General features: G+C 39.0%; 1 protein-coding gene across 2 annotated transcripts; it reads left to right on the plus strand.

Moving 5' to 3' along the window:
- The first annotated feature begins 338 nt into the window (after positions 1-338).
- On the plus strand, positions 339-18,948 carry zgc:56699 (uncharacterized protein LOC405758 homolog). Of its 2 annotated transcripts, XM_057830404.1 has the most exons (8): positions 356-487; positions 12,962-13,016; positions 13,175-13,261; positions 13,338-13,441; positions 17,879-18,005; positions 18,070-18,156; positions 18,543-18,606; positions 18,709-18,945. In XM_057830404.1, the coding sequence occupies exons 3-8, from the start codon at positions 13,180-13,182 to the stop codon at positions 18,773-18,775; spliced, it is 531 nt and encodes a 176-aa protein (XP_057686387.1). In that variant the 5' UTR covers positions 356-487; positions 12,962-13,016; positions 13,175-13,179; the 3' UTR covers positions 18,776-18,945. The 2 variants fall into 2 exon arrangements, with proteins under 2 accessions (XP_057686388.1, XP_057686387.1); XM_057830405.1 differs by lacking the exon at positions 12,962-13,016 and having other exon boundaries at positions 339-487; positions 18,709-18,948.
- Positions 18,949-21,358: the final 2,410 nt, after the last annotated feature.

Genomic DNA, 21,358 nt, shown 5'->3' on the forward strand with positions numbered 1-21,358 from the left:
CAATATATTAAGTCTGTGTGCGGGCCAGATGTTATTGATTTTATGACAAAGGCTGGGGGCCGGATGAAATTTGACCACGGGCCGCATTTGGCCCCCAGGCCAGACTTTGGACAAAACAGTTAATGGGATCTCAACAACATCAAGAATGGAGGTAGTACAAAAACTGAAAAATAGTTAAGTTTATAACATATCGATATTTTACATAGAGATGAGTCATTTAAAATTAAAATTGTATTAATAATATTTTTTTGGGGGAGGGGGGTTACGCCTGCCCATTAATAGTTTATTCGGCATACCTTTACACTCCATACCAGAAGGTGGCAGTAATGCACCTTTACTGTTCTTGACAAAAAACGACATAAAGAGATCAAAGAAGATGCGCCAATTGCACATGTTTTATTAGCAACACAACAAATTCTTCCAGAATCGATCTGCATCCTCTCCCAACGCAGACCTTTATTCAGGAACCACTTCCTTGACTCAAACGGTAAGTATAATATAAATTACTTGACCCATACAACAACCTTTTAAAGGTCAGCAAGGGTAAAAAAAAAAAAAAACTTGACGCCACGTTCTTAAGGAGCTCCAAAGGGAGGAGTCGGGACTCGGGAACTTACGTCTCGCCAGCCATATCTGGCTCTTTTGATGAGTACATCTGGCTCTTCGCCTACTTGCGCCACAATTCTGAGCGAGCAATGATAGATTTTGAGCACAGAAAAATGTATTAGACGAGCAATTAAATATTGTGGACGAGCATCTTAATTGATTTTGAGCACAGAAAAATATTTTGAGCCAAAGAAAAATCCACTCTGTGCTCCATAATTGTGTCCTCATGTTAGTTTTACCCACTCAATTCCCCAATCCCTCTATCGGAAGCCACGTTCGTGTTATTGGTCATGCTCATTTTCAAATCTCACGCCAGAAGCGGAATAACTTCCTAGTTTATCAGTACCTATTGTTTCTGGTAGATTCGTCCAATCACAGCTGAGTGTACTTTTTGACTTTCGGTTCTTTAATGTAATTTTGTTGTAAATTTGTCGTTTTTTCCTTTAACGCACGAGGCTATTTTGTTCGAATTTGCCTCCCTTTGATGTCGCCTTTTATATTTCAAAGGTAAAAATGTTCTAACTGGCCTGGTTGGATCCATTTTTTCAGGACACCATAACCTTCATGTCCAAACGGTTGTTTTCTTCACTGACCAATCAGACCTATTATAATCAACATTTTGGACCCTAAAAGACAAAAAAAAAAAAAAAAAAACTTCCAATGGTGGATGGTGTGGCTCAGTGGTGGTGTAGATTCTCGCCCCGATGAAATCGTCAAAGTATCTTTGAGCAAGATACCCAGAGAGCAGACTGATGTTGAAAAGATGTTGTATCAACATTCCGCTGTCGATCTTGTATTGTTAAATCAACATCACTTTTGCCCCCTAAATTAATGTTGTTTCAACGTTGAAATCCATACAAAACCTAAACGTCATTTCGATCATTAATAATATTGGAACACTGAAACAATCTTATGTTTTCGACCAAAATGACCGCTCATCCATAATTCATCAATCATAAATCAAATATTTGTCAACATTAGTTCATGAACTTTAAAACAATGTTAACCCAACCATCATCGCCTGACATGCCATAGAACAAAGTTGTTTCAACGTCACTTGAGCAGCACTCTAAGCAACATTACCCCGTGTGACTCTTGACTTTCAATTTTCTAAAATGGCGACAATCGATAAAAAAAAAAAAAAAAGTTGACTGCGATGGCCGACGCTTCAAGGATAGGTGGATATTGGACTATTTCTTCAATACAATACGAAACAACTGTGTCTGCCTCATTTGCAAAGAGGCAGTCGCTGTTTTCAAAGAGTTAGATGTGACGAGATATTACCAAACAAGACACGCTGACATGTACGACAACATTACAAGGAAGATACGCAGCGAGAAATTATAGCAACTTGAAGCTAGTTTAATTTCACAGCAGCAGTATTTCGCAACAGCTCGAGTGTCGAAAGAGAACGCCACAAAGGCGAGATTGTTGAAATTACGAATTTTAAAAAATAATAATAAAGCAAATGTGACACACAGAAGGGCTTGCTAAAAATTGTTTAAATATATTGTTCTACGTAAATCAGCCAAGGTAGCCCCCACATTTTTACCACACCAAATCTGGCCCCCTTTGCAAAAAGTTTGGACACCCCTGTTTAACTGATGATCCGTAGACGAAGCCAGCTTCTTTCACTTGGTACCATCTAAATATTATTCAAAAAATAATGATGGCGGAAGAAATAAATATCTTGAATTTGAAACTGTATGTTGTCGGCGATTAGCCTCGCAATTATCTTAATTGTGGTTGTCAGTCCAAAACCCTCTAAATATATATTAAATGCATCTTACCAGGTATAAAATGACTACTACATAGTCTGTGGTGATCGTTTGGTGCCCAGTTTTCTCGTCGAATTGCAGCAGTCCATCTCGCTCTCCTCTCCGGGTCTCTCGGAATACGGTAGAACTTCAAGTCTCTCCGTCTATCTTCTCTGTTACTGCAACCAACCGCCACACACGCCTTCACCATTGTGATTATTAATGTTAACGAGCAGAAAAACACTCCATAATAGGAGGAATTTACGTAGCGGTAATGCGTAAACACGACGAGCTGACGGACAATATGGCGCGGAGGCGTGGTTGTGACGTCATGTGAGTGGGGTCTATACAAGTGTAACACCATTTACCAATATATTTTTTGTCAAAATTAGTAATATTGATGTCTCATTGACAACTATACATGCTCAAAGAAACGTTTTGAAGCTTGATAATATTTATTCTACTTGTTAGGATAAACAGTCAACAGAAAAAAATGAGACTGAATAGTTTTATATTTGATAATTCAACAGAAATAGCAGGTATGGTCATCGGCATTTTTGTTCTTACTACATACTATGGTCAAAACAGATTATATACAGTCCTTGATTTCTGTCCTATTTTTTCAAATATTAATACTAATGCCATCAATTGGTTAAAAGTAGGGCTGTCCCAAACGACTAATTTTCTCCCGATTAGTCAGCCGACTATTTTTACGATTAGTCGACTAATCTAATAATTTTAAAAAATATTTTTTGTTTTTGTTTACTAATTTAGCAATGAAATTTTTGTTGACGCTTATCAATTCACAAAAAACATATTGGAACACTTAAATTATTTACTAAAGTACAAATAAACACGTAAATAATAATAATAAATCACAAATAAACAATGACTTCAAATGCTGATAGAATTAACTAGTGTAGCATCCCGATTGAAAAGATGGTCTCTTAAACTGATGGTTTACAACTTTTATTCCATCCTTGATGTAATCACACTGTAAGAGCTACGGTGCACACAAATAAAACAACACAATTAGAAATTAATGAAAACTTTTCACCTTTTTCCTTTTAAACCTTATTTATATATCAATGAATTGCCTATATGAATTGCCTTTACCTTAATTTATTACCTTATCATTGACAATCTCTTCCTTGAGTGCAATCACTGTATATACTGTATATATTTATGACCTTTTAACGTTATATAATTTTCTATACCATAAAATAAACCATAACATGAAATAAACCTTTCAGTTGGCAATACTAATAACACTTACAGGCCCATTGTCAATGAAACATTATTATTTAGTAAAGCGACAGCACCCTCTGGTGTACAAAAAATGAAAAATTTTTTTTTTTTTTTTTTTTTTTTACAAACGGTGACGGCGCTTGAGGTGTTTATTCACGGCCGACGTGCAGCCAAGCTTGGCAGTGAAGAGACAGGACACAAGAGTGTACCCTCCTTTATTTCTTTGAAATAAGTCAATGTTTTGGACACTCTGGTGCGCTTTTTTGGCTTTGTGCCGCTTTCCCCGCTTGCATACAGAACATCCGACATTCTGAACTTTCCGCGCATTTTTTTTTTAACCCTTCATTAACCGTCGACGGGATGTTGTGCTCGTCGACGGATTTACGTCATCGATGACGTCGACTATGTCGACTAGTCGGGACAGCTCTAGTTAAAAGGTCATTCTCATGCAGTCCATAGTTATCGCATGATTAGAGTTGGGCATCGTTTGAACGGTTCCGATTCCACGTTTTCGATTCCTGTTCCAAACGATTCTTGACTCAGATTCTTTTAATAGGCGGGGTAAAAAAAATATTAATATAAATAATTATATGACGTATAGATATATTAATTTCTTCTCAATTATTTTTTGAATTATATAACTTTCAATTAACTTTGCTATGAATTTCTTACAGGGCTATTTTCAACTTGTATATAAATATCTGATAGTTTCTTCCCACAGGAATGCACTTTCATAAATATATTTTTCAAAAGCTCACAAAGAAAACATTTACACATATTATTTTGCCTATATTTTAGAGTGTCTTATGCTGCAGGCATTTATTGTATTGCATCGTTTGTTTTACGTGGTATTTCTACAAGTTGGTTAAGGGCTGACATGTCAGGCGGGGAATGTTCTGTCCCTTGATCTTAAGTAGACTACTTTTTAAAGTTTCTTTCTAAACTGATATATTGTTCATCCGTCCACAAGATGTCACTATTGTAACTCCGGACAGTTTTTTGGGGGGGTTTTGCTGTGTGCGGTTGGCTTCCCCTAGTGGTGACGTAATGGAAGCAGCAGGCAAAAAGAACTTAATACTTTAGTTGGAAAAGTATCCTTGAGGTGTACAGACTCTACACACCTCCCCTGCACTACACATCGTTGGGAACCCTGGATAAAACAAGATCTGTAAGCAAGTTTTATCAGAGAGTCTGATATTATTTCGGTGTGTTTATTCTGTTAATTTGTTGTCATTTATGTGAAGCGAAGCAACACGTTTTTTTTGTGCTAAGCTAAATTAGCCACTTTGTTTTTGTTGCTCAAAGCTCATCTATTCGAACGGTTCCGGTAGAACCAGAGTGTTATCCTGGATCCCATCGATGCTCGATGCCCAAACCTACTCGTAATTAATCTTTTTTTTTTTTTTTTTTTTTTTCCAAATACTTTTTTTTTTTTTTTTTTTTTTTAATGTAAAAATTAAAGATACACGATAATATCGGTCACCGATAATTATCGGCCGATAATGGCAATTATGACGTCACACAGATAATCCAGATAATAAAAAAATTCAACCGATAATGCAATCCGATAATTATATACTTGATTTAGCCTCCAAATGTGCGCAACCGAAGAATTCAGCACGCCGCCTCCTCAACCCCTCCCCTCTCTGAAGCCCCTGAGGGAGGAGGGGTTGAGGAGGCGGAGTTACACGACAAGAAGTAGTTGAATATTATGGCGGCTGTTACTAAAAAAAAAAAAACGACGCTCTCGCCATCTGCGAAACATGTACCGTAGAAGTTCCACGAGGCAGAAAGAAAGCGTCCTCATTCAAAACCACTAACCCAGCAGACATTTAAAACTGCATCACAAAGATTTTTGGAACGAATACGAGGCTGCTGCTAGCGGGAATGCTAAAGCTATTGTAAACACTAACTAAGTTAAACTACAGGGCTTGTGACGATACTGAGTCGGGCTGTTTGGGAATGTAGCCCAAGGCGGGTGGTAAATTCGCATGTAAGGCTAAACACCGGCACGACTGGAGACTGATAGTCGGCAAGTAGCCGTCTTCCGACGGAGCCCGCCGCTCTGGCCGGTCCGGCAGGCCGCCGCCTCGCGACCTCCGGTGAACACCCCGGTTTCTCGAGCGTTCTCCCACGGCGTGCGAGCAGAGCCAGGACCCGAATACGCCGCGGCGAACCGGCCGGTGTTGTGCCGAAAAATAGCCGCCCCGCGTGAAATGTCCCACCTGACGGGAACGCTAATTTATAACGCTTTATTGAGGTGAAAACATCAACAAATGTTTTCATGGACGCATTACAGCAATGGATTTAGGACTGTAAAATCAGTTTTAAATAAATAAATTAGACAAAATACTAGTACTTTATTTTAGTGACAAATCGTGGACTGGGCCACATAACCCATCTTTGAACAGAAATGTATTAGTCTACAGGTTTTCACGACCATATCTCAATGACAATCACACAGGTATGACATTTATTAGTTCAAGCAGGGTAAAATAATACATATATTCACGTTACAAAAAGTCGTTTCCAAGTCCATCGATTGGTAAGAAAAAGCTGTACGAGTGACGTGTGGGCGCTCAATAATAAAATAAATAAACAAATAAATCAAATAAACGCTCAATGAAGCGTTATAAATAAGCGTTCCCGTCAGGAGGGACATTTCACGTGGGGGGCGGCTATTTTTCGGCACAACACCGGGGCGGGCGGATTATCCGGTACGAACGTAGCTGCTGCCGAGACGAGACACATTATTTATTTTTTTTACCTAAATGACCCGAGAACCAAAGCCCTGGATTTTAAAAAAAATGCAGTTTATACGACCACCATTCTTCATGAAAAAGTGATGTCCAGTAAGCAAGCTTATCATGACGGCACAGTGGTTAGATGATAATTTAAACATGGAGAAAACTAAGTCAGCCAGTCAATAATGCATTCAGTATGTAAAATGACGAGCGGTCAGATGACTTTGTAACGCTGCCTTTATTTTCGGCTTAACAAAACTCAGGCACAAAACAACACGCACGTGGATGCGAGCTCCAACTCCTTCCAAATAGTACTGCCGTGTAGCAGTTTAGCTGCTGTAAAGCAAATGTCGTAAAAGCCGCAAATGTAAACAAAGCGCTGCAGAATGGGTACATGACATCTCGCTCTTTTGAGTTAATCATTTTCACAGTGTGCAACAAAGCATATAACATTAGCAATCACTTTTCAAATTATTTAACTTATTTCTCTGCTCAATTACAGTCACAGTAGATAATCAAATTCTTAAATCAATATTCTGTAGCCACAAATATTATTCAAAATCTTTCCTTCTTCCAAGTTTTTTTTTTTTTTTTTTTTTTTTTTTTTTTTTTTTTTTTTTTAGGATTAAGTATAATAAAGTTTTGCTTAAAACAAGGCTGTTATTATTTTCAGCTAGCTATTTTTCTTCCGAAAAATCTGAGAGAAATACACTTGAAGCGATGGCAGATAATTTCACTTATTGCCAATAGATTTACATTTAAAACTGACTAGTTTTAAGGAGGTGTGTTTTGCAGTGTATTAATTTTATATATGTTAGGAATGGCTTACTTTTAAAGGCATTTTTGTGCAATTTAGGTATTTACTCTGTAAGTAATTGTTGCCAAAGGTTTACCATTACACAATGTCAGACAATCTGTCATTATTTAGATGTTTGAATTGACGACTTGTTCATATGTTATGTTGAAAAAAAGAGCAATAAATTATATTTTTGCACAGTAATATTTTCTTTTGTGTATACCTTAAAATTTTACATAAATCTTTTAATAGAATTATCGGCTTGACATTATCGGTTATCGGTTGGAATGAGGAGGAAATTATCGGTTATCGGTATCGGTTGAAAAATGTATTATCGTGCATCACTAGTAAAAATGATATATTTGAGATTGGTCAACTACTGTGCTAATAGGTGTATTTACAATATGCTTACGTTACATATTTAAATTTTAGCCTCATTAGAATTTTACACTTGTAAAGATAAGCTAAACATATTTTTTTCCCCATGGCCGCTCACAGTTCTGTGATCAAAGGTTCAAAGCACAGGTCCTATGTGGAGTTTACCTCTGTGAAGTTGACCCCCCCTTCCCCTCCATCAGACGCAAATTTAGATAATGATATCAATTGTTTGTGCTATGTTTGTGTTGTAAAAAGTTTTGTTTGTGCTGCTGTTGTTTTTTAGATATTTACAATTATTTTATTGGTCAATCTGAGGTCAACCAGCCCCCTATTTTGATTAAAAATGGTGTCAATGGTTTATGCTTTGTTTGTGCTGCTATCGTTTTGGAGATCTTGAGATATTAATTTCGAGTGATTACGTCATGCTGCCCCCCATTTATTGAAAAATGGACCTGAATGGTGCCATTAGTTTATGCTACATTTGTGCTCGTTTGTGCTGTAAAAAATTTTGTTCATGCTGCTATCGTTTGAGATATTAATTTCAAGTAATGACGTCACTCGCAGCGTTTCCGTATTCAAAACCCGCGGTTTATGGAGCGTACCAACTCACTTAATAATGGAGTGCGTCCCAACAACTAGCGCAAAAGTAGCACAAACAATTGGCACCCATTCAGGTCCATTTGTTGAATGTCATATTTCGCCTCGGAATGCCACAATTTGGGGTAAAACAGCCATAGTTATGTGGTGTCTTACATGGGGAATCCACCCTGATCCTCTGTCTTTTTGCCCGTATTTAGTGCTTCTGGGACAGCCCAAGTGTTGCGCATGGCACAGGGAGGTTCATCGCTATGTTTTCATCTAAACATGCTCAAAAACGACCATAGCGGGTTTACAATCTCCACGCCACCTCAACGTGCCCCTCTAAAACAATAGGGCTGGCTAATGATATAATTTAGCCTTGGCATATAATCTAAACTCCTATGTAAATTACCGCTATCTTGCAATTGCGCTAAGTACCTAAGTGCTTATGCAATTAAACGTTGTTTTTTTTTTTTTATCACAACATAACTTTATTTTTACGTTTTTACTTTTTTTTTTCTCTCCCCTGAAATGCGATGGCGATGGTTTTTGTCTTTTCATGATAATGTGTCCCTCACCTCAATTGTGGAGGTTTGCAGGGTAAAAATAACACCTTCAGGTAGCTTTATGGCCTGCAAGGGTGAGTGAGATTTGGGATTTTGGTGAAATTACCACATCGCAGAAAACAGTGAAATGGGCGGAAGGCACATTACAAAAATAATTTCATTGCAATTTAAAGATATATTACTATATGTTATGTTTCCTATATTGTACCATCTTTATCAGTTGCTAAAGCGCCCCATCTTGTGGCCGGTTTAATTATTGTTTCCACCAAAACAGTAGAAGAAGAATGCAAATAGACCCTACCCACGTGACGTCACAACTCCGCTCTCCTGAATGGTACAGCCCACTTGTCCGTCAAAACATAGTGTTAACCTGTTACGGCTACGTACATTTCTCCTATTTACGGCGTGTTTTTCCTGCTCCTTAACATTAATAATCAAAATGGTGAAGGCGTGTGTGGCTGTTGGTTGCAGTAACAGAGAAGATGGAAGGAGAGACTTGAAGTTTTACCATATTCCGAGGGATCCAAAGAGAGCGAAATGGACGGCTGCAATTCGACGTGAAAACTGGGCACCAAAAAATCACCACAGACTATGTAGTAGTCATTTTATATCCGGTAAGATGCATTTAAAATATACTTAGAGGGTTTTGGGCTGACAAATAACCACAATTAAGATCATTGCGAGGCTAATCGCCGACAACATACGACGTAGTACGACATAGTTTCAAATTCAAGATGTTTGTGACTTCCCTTTCTTCCACCATCGTTATTTTTTGAATAATATTTAGCTGGTACCAAGTGAAAGAAACTGGCCTCGTCTACGGGGCTGACAAATAACCACAATTAACATCATTGTGAGGCTAATCGCCGACAACATACGACGTAGTACGACATAGTTTCAAATTCAAGATGTTTGTGACTTCCCTTTCTTCCACCATCGTTATTTTTTGAATAATATTTAGCTGGTACCAAGTGAAAGAAACTGGCCTCGTCTACGGGGCTGACAAATATGTGTGGACAAGATAATTGTAAATATCAGCGTAGCAGATGTCAGGCAGACAGGGCGAAGACAGTGGGTCGAAAAACATCGATTTGGGCATCAAATATGGATCTGGTGACTGTATAGAACGAAGCTTTTCCACATAACGCCTTTTATGCAACACATCCAGTGAGTTTACGGCATCAGAAAGCACCGGGTCTTCCATGAAATGCATTTTAAATTCCTCGATCAATTGAAAACAATGCTAATACAGAGACAAAATGACGGACAAGTGGGCGGAACCACACAGCGAGCACGTGGTTTTGTGACGTCGGTGGGTAGGGTCTATAGGAAGTTCTCCAAACGTGATTCAGTGTGTTACATGGCAGCTTCACGCTCACAACTTCTGTGGCATTTGTGTTTGTTAGAGCAACGTCTATAAGTATTTTGTGGTCAAATTGAGAGTTACACTCAGCATATTGTGTTTTGGTTGCATATTTGAGACTGAATGTGTTTATATTACTAATTAAGCACTATTTCATACAGGCCAATTGTATTTGCATATATGGATGACATTTTTGTTACTTCCAGCATTGATGCTGATTGCATGTATTTTTTATTGTTTTAATTTCACAAAAAAGAAAAGAGAGACACATAAAGGATTTCAGAAAACATCCAGAGTGTGAGCCTTTTCGTGTTTAGCTGTTTGGATAGCGGAAGCGAGGCCATTTACACTATATGTAATGTTTTTTTAATTATATACTGTATATATATATATATATATATATATATTTAAATACTGTTATCACCAAATATTATATATATATTAAAGATACACGATAATATCGGTGGCCGATAATTATCGGCCGATAATGGCAATTATGACGTCACACAGATAATCCAGATAATAAAAAATTCAACCGATAATGCAATCCGATAATTATATACTTGATTTAGCCTCAAAATGTGCACAACGGAAGAATTCAGCACGCCGCCTCCTCAACCCCTCCCCTCTCTGAAGCCCCTGAGGGAGGAGGGGTTGAGGAGGCGGAGTTACACGACAAGAAATAGTTGAATATTATGGCGGCTGTTACTAAAAAAACGACGCTCTCGCCATTTGCGAAACATGTACCGCAGAAGTTCCACGAGGCCGAAAGAAAGCGTCCTCATTCAAAACCACTAACCCAGCATCCATTTAAAACTGTATCACAAAGATTTTTGGAACGAATACCAGGCTGCTGCTGCTAGCGGGAATGCTAAAGCTATTGTAAACACTAAGTTAAACTAGGGGCTTGTGACGATACAGAGTCGGGTTGTTTGGGAAAGCAGCCCAAGGCGGGTGGTAAACTCGCATCTAAGGCTAAACACCGGCACGACTGGAGACCGATAGTCGGCAAGTAGCCGTCTTCCGACGGAGCCCGCCGCTCTGGCCGGTCCGGCAGGCCGCCGCCGCCTCGCCATCGGCGGGGCGGGCAGAGCCCGATTCCCCGGCTTCAGGACCTCCGGCGAACACCCCGGTTTCTCGAGCGTTCCCTCACGGCGTTTGAGCAGAGCCAGGCCCCGAATACGCCGCGGCAAACCGGCCGGTGCGGGCGGATTATCCGGTACGAACGTAGCCGGCGCCGAGACGAGACACGATTTTTTTTTTTTTACCGAAATGACCCAAGAGCCAAAGCCCTGGATAAAAAAATAATGCAGTTTATACGACCACCATTCTTCATGAAAAACATGCCAATCACATTTTCACCACTACATTTGGAAAAGTGATGTCCAGTAAGCAAGCTTATCATGACGGCACAGTGGTTAGATGATAATTTAAACATGGAGAAAACGAAGTCAGCCCGTCAATAATGCATTCAGTATGTAAAATGACGAGCGGTCAGATGACTTTGTAATGCTGCCTTTATTTTCGGCTTAACAAAACTCAGGCACAAAACAATACGCACGGAGATGCGAGCGCCAACTGCATCCAAATAGTACTGCCGTTTATCAGTTTAGCTGCTGTAAAGCGAATGTCGCGACTCGTGAGTGCCGCAAATGTAAACAAAGCGCTGCAGATTGGGTACATGACATCTCGCTCTTTTGAGTTAATCATTTTCACAGTGTGCAACAAAGCATATAACATTAGCAATCACTTTTCAAATTAATTTAACTTATTTGTCTGCTCAATTACAGTCACAGTAGATAATCTAAACTTATTGGCACTTATTAACAATTATTAATTTAAATATGCACATTCCTGTTGTAATGAAATAACAAATATTCTGTAGCCACAAATATTCAAAATCTTTTCTTCTTCCAAGTTTTTTTTAGAATTAAGTATAATAATGTATTGCTTAAAATAAGGCTGTTAATATTATTTTCAGCTAGCTATTTTTCTTCCAAGAAATCTGAGAGAAATACACCTGAAGCACTGGCAGATAATTTCACTTATTTCCAATAGATTTACACTTAAAACTGTCTAGTTTTAAGGAAGTGTGTTTTGCAGTGTATTAATGTTATGTTAGGAATGGCTTACTTTTAAAGGCATTTTTGTGCAACTTAGGTATTTACTCTGTAAGTAATTGTTGCCAAAAGTTTACCATTACACAATGTCAGACAATGTCATTATTTAGATGTTGGAATTGACGACTTGTTCATATTTTATGCTGAAAAAAAAGAGCAATAAATTATATTTTTGCATAGTAATATTTTCTTTTGTTTAAAATTTTACATAAATCTTTTAATAGAATTATCGGCTTGACATTATCGGTTATCGGTAGGAATGAGGAGGAAGTGATCAGTTATCGGTATTGGTTGAAAAATGTATTATCGTGCATCACTAATATATATTTTTTTCTCTTCACGCCCCACTACTACTTTTGGACACTGCGACGCTACTACCATTTTTCTTGCCCGCCCTATGGACCGCACATGCCTGAACTGGAGTATACTAAAAAAAACATGCATAGGGGACAATTAAACCAAGAAAGTGAACTGCGTGGTACCCCATATTTCTATTTGTTGTTTTCCAAGTGGTGAGTGGGCAACTGAGCAACTATTGTAACATCTCAAGTAACAATGTCAGGCCTTTGTTGTCGTTATCTGAAGATTTATTTCAATCACAACTCTACGACTGCTCGTAAAAGCCGAGCGTGCCGTCACTCTCGCTCCCGCGTGATGCATTCATTAAAAAAAAAAAAAAGTGCTCACAAAACAGACTGACAAGCTGGCAACAGAACGTATGTATGTGTATATATATATATATATATATATATATATGACATACACTATATTGCTCTCATGGAATCATATTTTAAAATATTTTAGGTGTTTTGGCTCACTTGGTCAAAAAGGTTTTCCGACCCCTGCCATAGAAGACCAGGTGCGACCACACACCTCTAAGCTCTATCCCTTATTTTAACAACGGTCTATTTTTTTTTTCCCCCCAGACATACAATTTTTATGAATTTTGACTTGGAATGGACAGTGCCTTTTAAGTAAATCACTGAAAAATAAGTGAACTAATTTAATTTATTCCAGAGAATATGACTACAATTAAGTTTGGGAGCAGCATTGGATCTTGTCGTCAGGGTGGAACTGATGTGGGAACATTTGATGAAGAACCTGGTTAGTAACACAGGGAAACATTGACATGGTCATTTGAAGCAAGCAGTAATTTAATATCCTTTTTCTCATTGTCAAGAGATCAACAACTGTGATCCAGATAAACTTGTCCAGTGTCCGTTTGACAAGAGCCACCAGATTAGAGTTTGTCGCCTCTCTTACCACCTTATGAAATGCAAGAAGGTAAGGTCTCTCTTTACAGATTAACACTGCTTTGTTTGTTGACTACCATTCGACAGAGGAATTGCACCCAAAATGAATAGTAGTGTTGCACCGATACCAATTTTTGGCACCGATACCTGGCTGTGCAATATCGGCCAATACCACTCCGTTTGGGGAAATATATAATGTGTGTGTGTGTGTGTGTGTGTGTGTGTGTGTGTGTGTGTGTGTGTGTGTGTGTATACAGTGTATCACAAAAGTGAGTACACCCCTCGTATTTCAGCAGATATTTATATCTTTTCATGGGACAACACTGACAAAATGACACTTTGACACAATGAAAAGTAGTCTGTGTGCAGCTTATATAATAGTTAATTTATTTTTCCCTCAAAATAACTCAAAATACAGTCTTTAATACCTAAACCCCAGGCAACAAAAGTGAGTACATCCCTTAGTAAAAGTTGTCAATATTAACATTCAACATGTCAACTGTCAGTATTTTGTGTGGTATTATCCAAAACTGCCTTTACTCTCCTGGGCATAGAGTTGAACAGAGCTTCACAGGTTCCTACTGGAATGCTCTTCCACTCCTCCATGACGACGTTGCAGAGCTGCCAGATATTTGAGACTTTGCGCACCTCCACCTTCCGCTTGAGGATCCCCCAAAGATGTTCTATTGGGTTCAAGCCTGGAGAGATGCTTGGCCAGTCCATTACGTTTACCCTCAGGCTCTTCAGTAAAGCAGTGGTCATCTTGGAGGTGTGTTTGGGGTTATTGTCATGCTGTAATACTGCCCTGCGACCCAGTTTCTTGAGGGAGGGGGATCATGCTCTGCTGCAGTATTTCACAGTACATGTTGGAGTTCATGTTTCCCCTCAATGGAATGTAAGTCTCCAACACCTGCAGCACTCATGCAGCCCTGCCTAGACCATGACATTCCGACCACCATCCTTGACTGTAGGGATGACACACATTTTGTACTCGTCACCTGGTCGCCGCCACACATGCTTGAGACCACCGGAACCAAACAAATTAATCTTCGTCTCATCAGACCATAGTGCATGGTTCCAACAATCCATGTGCTTTGTTGACATGTCTTCAGCAAACTGTTCACGGGCTTTCTTGTGTACCGTCTTCAGAAGAGGCTTCCTCCTAAGGGTGACAGCCATGCACACCAATTTGATATAGAGTGTGGCGTGTGGTCTGAGCACTAACAGGTTAACCCCCCACCTCTTCAATCTATGCAGCAATGCTGACAGTACTCCTGCGGCGATCTTTCAAAGAAAGCCGACGTTCAGCATGTGCGCTCAGCTTTGGACGACCAACCCGAGGCCTTTTCTGAGTGGACCCTGCTCTTTTAAAACGCTGGATGATCCTAGCCACTGTGCTGCAGCTCAGTTTCAGGGTGTTTGCAATCTTCTTGTAGCCTTGGTCATCCTTATGTAGCGCACAGGTGTCAAACAGATTCCAGAAAGGGCCAAGTGGGTGCAGGTTTGCTTTCCAACCAATGAAGAGGTCACCTTTTCACCAATTAGATCTTTTACATGCGTAATCAGTTAAACTTTGTCAGGTGCTGCTTGTTTCAGCAGGAAGTTCATTGGTTAAACTCTCTGCGCGTTATCGGTTGGAACAAAATCCAGCACCCACTTGGCCCTTTCTGGAATCGGTTTGACACCTGTGATGTAGCGCAACAATACGTCTTTTAAAGGGCAACTGAAGAGCTTTTCAGATTTCGCTCTTAAGTGTTTTACTCAGTTGAATTGTATTAAATGCGTCATTCGCTCTCTCAAAAAGTCACATTAAAAAAATAATAATTGACTGCGTAGTTTTTGAGTTATGGCCATAGCAACACCATAGCAACGAGGGACGCGCCGTCCTGCCGACCCCTACCTCATGACGTAACTTCCAGGAAGCCTCGCCACCACTCTGAACACGGAAATATAGCACCACGCTATCCTCGCCATATATTGCAAACATTTTGTGGGTTTTACTCGCGGGATTCGTCATGCCATCTCGATGTGTAGCGATGAATTACTCACAGGAAGACTCGAGACTCTAGGAGTGGTCCAAAAAAAACTTCTCCTGCAAAGGTCTGGACCGTTTTTGTTAGCATGCATACAGGTCCCCAATCGGCTCATTGTTTTCATCATTTCAGCCACGACAGCTTTGAAAACCTACAACAATGCAACCTTGGTTTTACAAAGACGTAAGTAGAACATTAATGGCTTTTTTTTTGATAAACGAGGGGGACTCCTACTGCCTGTTTGTTGAAGTGCGACTGTTTTTTGCTGTTGACCTGTCACAAGTAGATAGGTTGGCTGACATGTCGTCTACTCATGTGATTTTATTACTATATCAATAGATGTTATGTAAATTCAAATGTCCCCAGCACCAAATAGGTCCTTGGCTCGTTGTTTTTTATACTTCAACATCAAGGTCTGCCTATTTGAAAAGGGAACAATAGCATCAAATAGATGCTGCTATGACTGGGGCATTATTATTTGATCACCAAGAAATTATTATTAAATTAAAATTAGGATTCATCCAATATTTTCATGCTGCTGTGATTTTTTTTTTTTTTTTCCTTCTCCAGGAAGCCAAACATAGAAAATTAAGTGGCAGAAACCCTCTACACGATGAAAAAAGCGTTGCAAGTCAGTTGCCACCCAGTTTCCCAAAATCAAGAGAGAGTGGGTCGAGTCATATGATGACCCAAGTGATGCGGTGTCCAGCGATGACGACTGAAGAGATCCTATGAGGCCTGCCAGATGCTGAATTTCTTCCGTCTGCGACATCAGATGACGATGACTTAGGAGAAATAAATGTAGCAAATTTTGATGACATGAAATCATAAACTAGTCATATATACAGTACAATTACGTGTTGATAATGTCATGGTTGTTTTGACGAAGTTGTCCAAAGTTTATATTCATAAAATTAACACCAAAATCCGGAAAGGTCTTCAGTTGCCCTTTAAGATCCTTAGTTCTTTGCCATGCCGTGCTATGTTGGAACTTTCAGTGACCAGTATGAGAAAGTGTGAGAACTGCACTACAAATTTGAACACACCTGCTCCCTTTGCACACCTGGACCTAGTAACACTAACGAGTCACATGACATTTTAGAAGGAAAATGACTAGCACTACTCAATTTGGACATTTAGGGATGTAGTTTCTAAGTGGTGTACTCACTTTTGTTTCCGGGGGTTTAGAAATTAATGGCTATATTTTAAGTAATTTTGAGGGGGAAATAAATTAATTCTATTATATACGCTGCACACAGACTACTTTTCATTGTGTCAAACTCATTTTGTCCCATGTAAAGATAAATATCTGCAGAAATGCAAGGGGTGTACTCACTTTTGTGATACACTGTATACATACATATATGCGTTTATATGAAGAGCGACATACTTGGATATGAAATCATTGCTATCATGGCTTTGTCAGCCTGCTGCTTACCTTTGTGAAACAGGAAATAGACTAGTACAAGGTTAATCCAGTTGAATTTTTATGGCATACCTGGTATGGGTGACAAATAATAATAATTAATAATAATTGATCACAGCATCCTTTCCCTCTATTATACACCTCTCATCATACACATTTTATATTTTTTAATATTTAAATTTTATACTTGCAAGTCCCTTTTGAAATTTTAACTTATTCTGCACTGTAAAGAGAGATGCTCCGCAATTTCATTGTACAACTGTATAATGACATTAAAGGGCTATTCTATTCTAAGTGGGGGCGCACTGCCACTTACTCACGCGAAGAGGAACGTGCTTACACGCCAGAAGAAGCGCAGATACGAAGCATCCGAGCGAGTGAGTGAGCTAGTGAGAAAGGAAAACAGCTGTGAGCCTACGTGCATTTTTGATTCTTGTAAAATATCTACAGAGGCAAGCCCTGTATGTATTGTCTTTTGAATTGTTGTTGTGTGTTTCCACTCGCGATCGGACACTTACAGCCAGTTGTGTCTTTGTTTGGATGATCATTTGGGAGTTTAGCTCGCTGTATACTCCCAAATGATGATGCAGGACATCGGTATAATTTTTTGTCTTTATTTTGCCATTGATCCTAACGTTATCACTTGAAGAATGAAATTAAAAATAGAAATGAAACAATCGACTTCGTCCTCAGTAACAAACATGTTCGCAACAACGTAAATCTGCGATGATTAGCTGCTAATACAGTTATTACTTTCACAAATGGTTAGCATGCGTTCGCTTGGGTCCACACATCATCCAAACAACTACACAACTGGCTTTAAGTGTTCGATCGCGAGTGGAAACACACAACAACAATACAAAAGACTATACATACAGGCGTTGCCTCTGTAGATAGCATCCGAGCGAGCAAGTGAGAGAGGAAAACACTGCTGTGAGCCTATGTGCATTTTTGATGCTTGTAAAATATGTACACATGTACAAGACTCATTTAATTGTTCCTGATGCAGAACCATCCGCAACTTGCCAAGGAGTTGAAAACTTGCCCCTTCAATGCTTGCCATTTGGTCCCAAAGCACGAGCTGGCCCAACACACTAAAACCTGTCCCAACAGAACTGCACTGTTCACAAAGGAGGGTAAGATGCCAGCTTTGTCCATCTTAACATGTCAGTCTTGAGTTGATGGCTCTTCTGTTGGCAGATGGAAATGACAAATGGGGAAAAAGGGATGTTCCGGTCATGTCTCAGGCTCAGTTCAATGCAGACATGAGCGAAGACTGGGAAAAGGGTAAGATTGAAAATAATTTCCAACATTGGCACAATAGAGGCTGACATCTAGATTTTGATTTGTGCCAGCCCATTAGCTTCAGGAAAGATGGATCCATGTGCAAGTTCTGTAGTATCTAGCTTCTGCTACTATAATAATAATAAATGCATAGCTTTGATTTTTTTTTTTTTACATTGTCGGCTATTCAAATCAAGATTTCAAATTCTTTAGATGCCTTGATGGCAGTGAATGACCATGTTTTATTATCTTTGACGGTGCTAGACGTCCAATCTGTTTGAACTAGGAGACTGGCACCAAATGATTGCTGACGGTCCTCCCAGTTCAATTGGATTGGACGTCTATCCCCATCAATGGCAGTCAATGAGTTAATCATGCTTGTTATACAGAGATCGACAAGGCAGCCGTTCCGTTTATTTGGAGTGCAGAACTAGGGGCCTTCACACAACAGGGGTATGTTAAGCCTCAACTAAACCAGTCTTGAGATTAGCATGTTTGTAATTTTTTACAAAAATAATGTTTTTTTTAATTTATTTTTTTGTCATTCTACAACAGACCACAATTTGAGGCCCCCAGTAGTTTAGGAGCAAACCTGCGTGGACCCAGTTCTCTCCCATGGTAGCTGTTCAAGAAACTTTGTTTTCAATTGTTGCCTGATTTTCTGACCATGTTTTAAATTGTTTAGTGTTTTACACCATCATTAGTAATTAGTTTATTCTTCAAATGTTTAGCATGACACTTAAATACTGTAATTCAGGCCCAATAAATAAAAGTTACTTCGACTATATGATCGTTTTGGGTCGTTCCCTATGATGTGTCAGATTACAAGATGTGGTGAAGTGAAGTCGTGATGTTTTGAAACTGACAAGTGATAAGACTACAAAATCAGGGCAATCATCGCATGCTGCAGCAAGGAGCGCGGTCCGACAGCTGACGTCCTCAGGAGGCAAGACAAGCAGCTGCCAATCAGTCATGGGGAGGGAGGCACTCTGTATCATAATGGTGACGGTTCTTTGCTTGAACATGCCCCCCCAAGTACTTGTTCTCCTGCATGGCAGTGAGATAAGTGTTGTTAATCTTACTTTAAAAAAGTAATTGGTAGTTACAAATTACTTCTCCCAAAAAGTAATTGAGTTGGTAACTCAGTTACCTCATTGTAAGAGTAACTAGTTAATCTGCAAAGTACATGTTACTTTTCATGTTTTACACCATGCTCTTCAAATAGGGGGGCACAGACCAATGCCGGGGTTGGCGCATGTGACATCGGAGAACATTTTTGCAGTACTAGAATGAAGTGTAATTGCACATCCACATCCGTCAGAGTGAGTAGTATTTTTTTAACCAAACGAGCACACAGCAAAGAGCACTGGATATATGAAAAGCTAAGACGAGGAAATACGACAAAGCGGATGTAGCGTTTGGTTTTTTGGCCTTGACTTTTAATATAGGTGGAGACAAGAAAAGACCAGTCTGTTAACTGTGTCTAAAAATGTTTGCAGTGGACAGCAGGAAGCCAAATCAATTAAGACGTCACTTAAAGACATTAGACTGCAATCACATTGATCAGCCACTTGATTTTTTTATTTTTCAGCGAAAACATGCCGAATATTGTCAACAATTTTCTGCTTTGTTTCACAGAGTTACATCAGTAAACCAGCGAGCACTGTTAGCATGATATAAGATGGCATTCCAAGCTCGGTGCAAAGTAACCCCCACAGCATAGCAAAGGAGTTGATACTGCCTTCAGCAAAAATAAAAACTGTCCCTCTATCGTTTTTTTTTTTTTTTTTTTTTTTTTTTTTTTTTTTTAATCTATTTTTGTTTTTTCGGTCAAATAGTTTGGCATATTGTCCTCATTGTGTAATGTTGCTAATCAATTAGAATTTATTATTATTTTTCAGTATCAAAAGGTCAAAAATGCACCCTGTGAGCATTTCTACAGTTTGCATGTGGCTTTTTAATTTATGCAAAATGATGCACATCAAGTCTTTTCTGTTACAAATACTTTGTTCTATATTACGTTTTTATATTAAAAAGGGTACAATGTTATGCAGAGGTGTACTTATAATTTGAATGACAAATGGTACCAACTACAGTGGTGGCAGAGAGTTTGGAGGAGGGTGTGAAATATTTCCGTCTTCCTGGGGGGGGGGGGGTGTAACAGAAAATGATTGAAGCACTGTTCTACACTAGGCATGTGCCGATAACCGGTTTCAAGGTATTTCGTGGTATGGAAACGTCACGGTTTGAAAACCTCAACATTTTTGCCATACCGCCCCTAAGATATTAGCTACTTTTTATGTGCATTAAATGCAGGTAGAAATTCCTTTCTTACAGCTGCAAGGCTCAACCCTCCGCCACCGGTTGTTGCTCAGTGTCAGTGAATCAGATATGCTACACGACGGCTGGAGGAGATGAAACACCTGACCCCCACCCCCATCGAAGAAAACGAAATCGCTGGTATGGGAATACTTCGACTACAGAAAAGTTAGACAGCCGTGGCTTAAAGAATGGAGGGCCAACCGATATGTAAAACATTTGCGGAGGGTGGCTGCCTAAGAGGTAATAACTCTAATATGAGTTCGCATTTATACAAAATTAAAGGTTTGTAAACACTATCATAAATGTTTCCCACCAGCTACGAGAGTAAACTCCAGGGTGTTTAATATAATGTTTAGCGCTGATAAAACTTTTTCTTCTCTCTGGCAGCTGTCTGTGTTGGGAAAGAGAGTGCGTGTCTAATGTAAACATGATACGAGTCATACGTGCTTTTCATTGAAAATGATTCAATTTTTGTTCTGATTATAGTTTTAAGATGTGGCTGTGGGTTTACGCCCATCTAAAGGACTGCATTTTTCATTTAGAATATATTTTTAAATTTTAATTTAAGGTTATACCGTCAATCTCATACCGGCATATGCCAATAATCTACATATTATTACATTACACATTCTATAACATCTTTCACATCAAAGATGTTTATATTAACTAATTGAATAGAAACTCTACATACTGTAGTTTAGAACATTTGGTATTTATTTGAATGAAATCTATTAGCTTGTTAACAAAACACAAATGTAAACTGACCATTAACCAGTGCAAATCTGTCAGGCCTACTGCACAATAAGCAGAACACTATCCTTAAATATTTTGCAAATTAACAAAGATTGAAAATAATTCAAGTTTGAAAACGCTACCTTTGAAA

This window comes from Corythoichthys intestinalis, chromosome 2, assembly GCF_030265065.1.
Source record: "Corythoichthys intestinalis isolate RoL2023-P3 chromosome 2, ASM3026506v1, whole genome shotgun sequence".
Lineage (NCBI taxonomy): Eukaryota > Metazoa > Chordata > Actinopteri > Syngnathiformes > Syngnathidae > Corythoichthys > Corythoichthys intestinalis.

What these genes read in the sequence shown, in the direction of transcription:
- zgc:56699 (XM_057830405.1), top strand. Translation starts at nt 13,180, where the DNA reads ATGACTACAATTAAGTTTGGGAGCAGCATTGGATCTTGTCGTCAGGGT. An exon ending in ACCTTATGAAATGCAAGAAG is followed by an intron (nt 13,442 to 17,878) that starts GTAAGGTCTCTC and finishes TTCCTGATGCAG; the next exon opens with AACCATCCGCAACTTGCCAA. An exon ending in TGCACTGTTCACAAAGGAGG is followed by an intron (nt 18,006 to 18,069) that starts GTAAGATGCCAG and finishes TTCTGTTGGCAG; the next exon opens with ATGGAAATGACAAATGGGGA.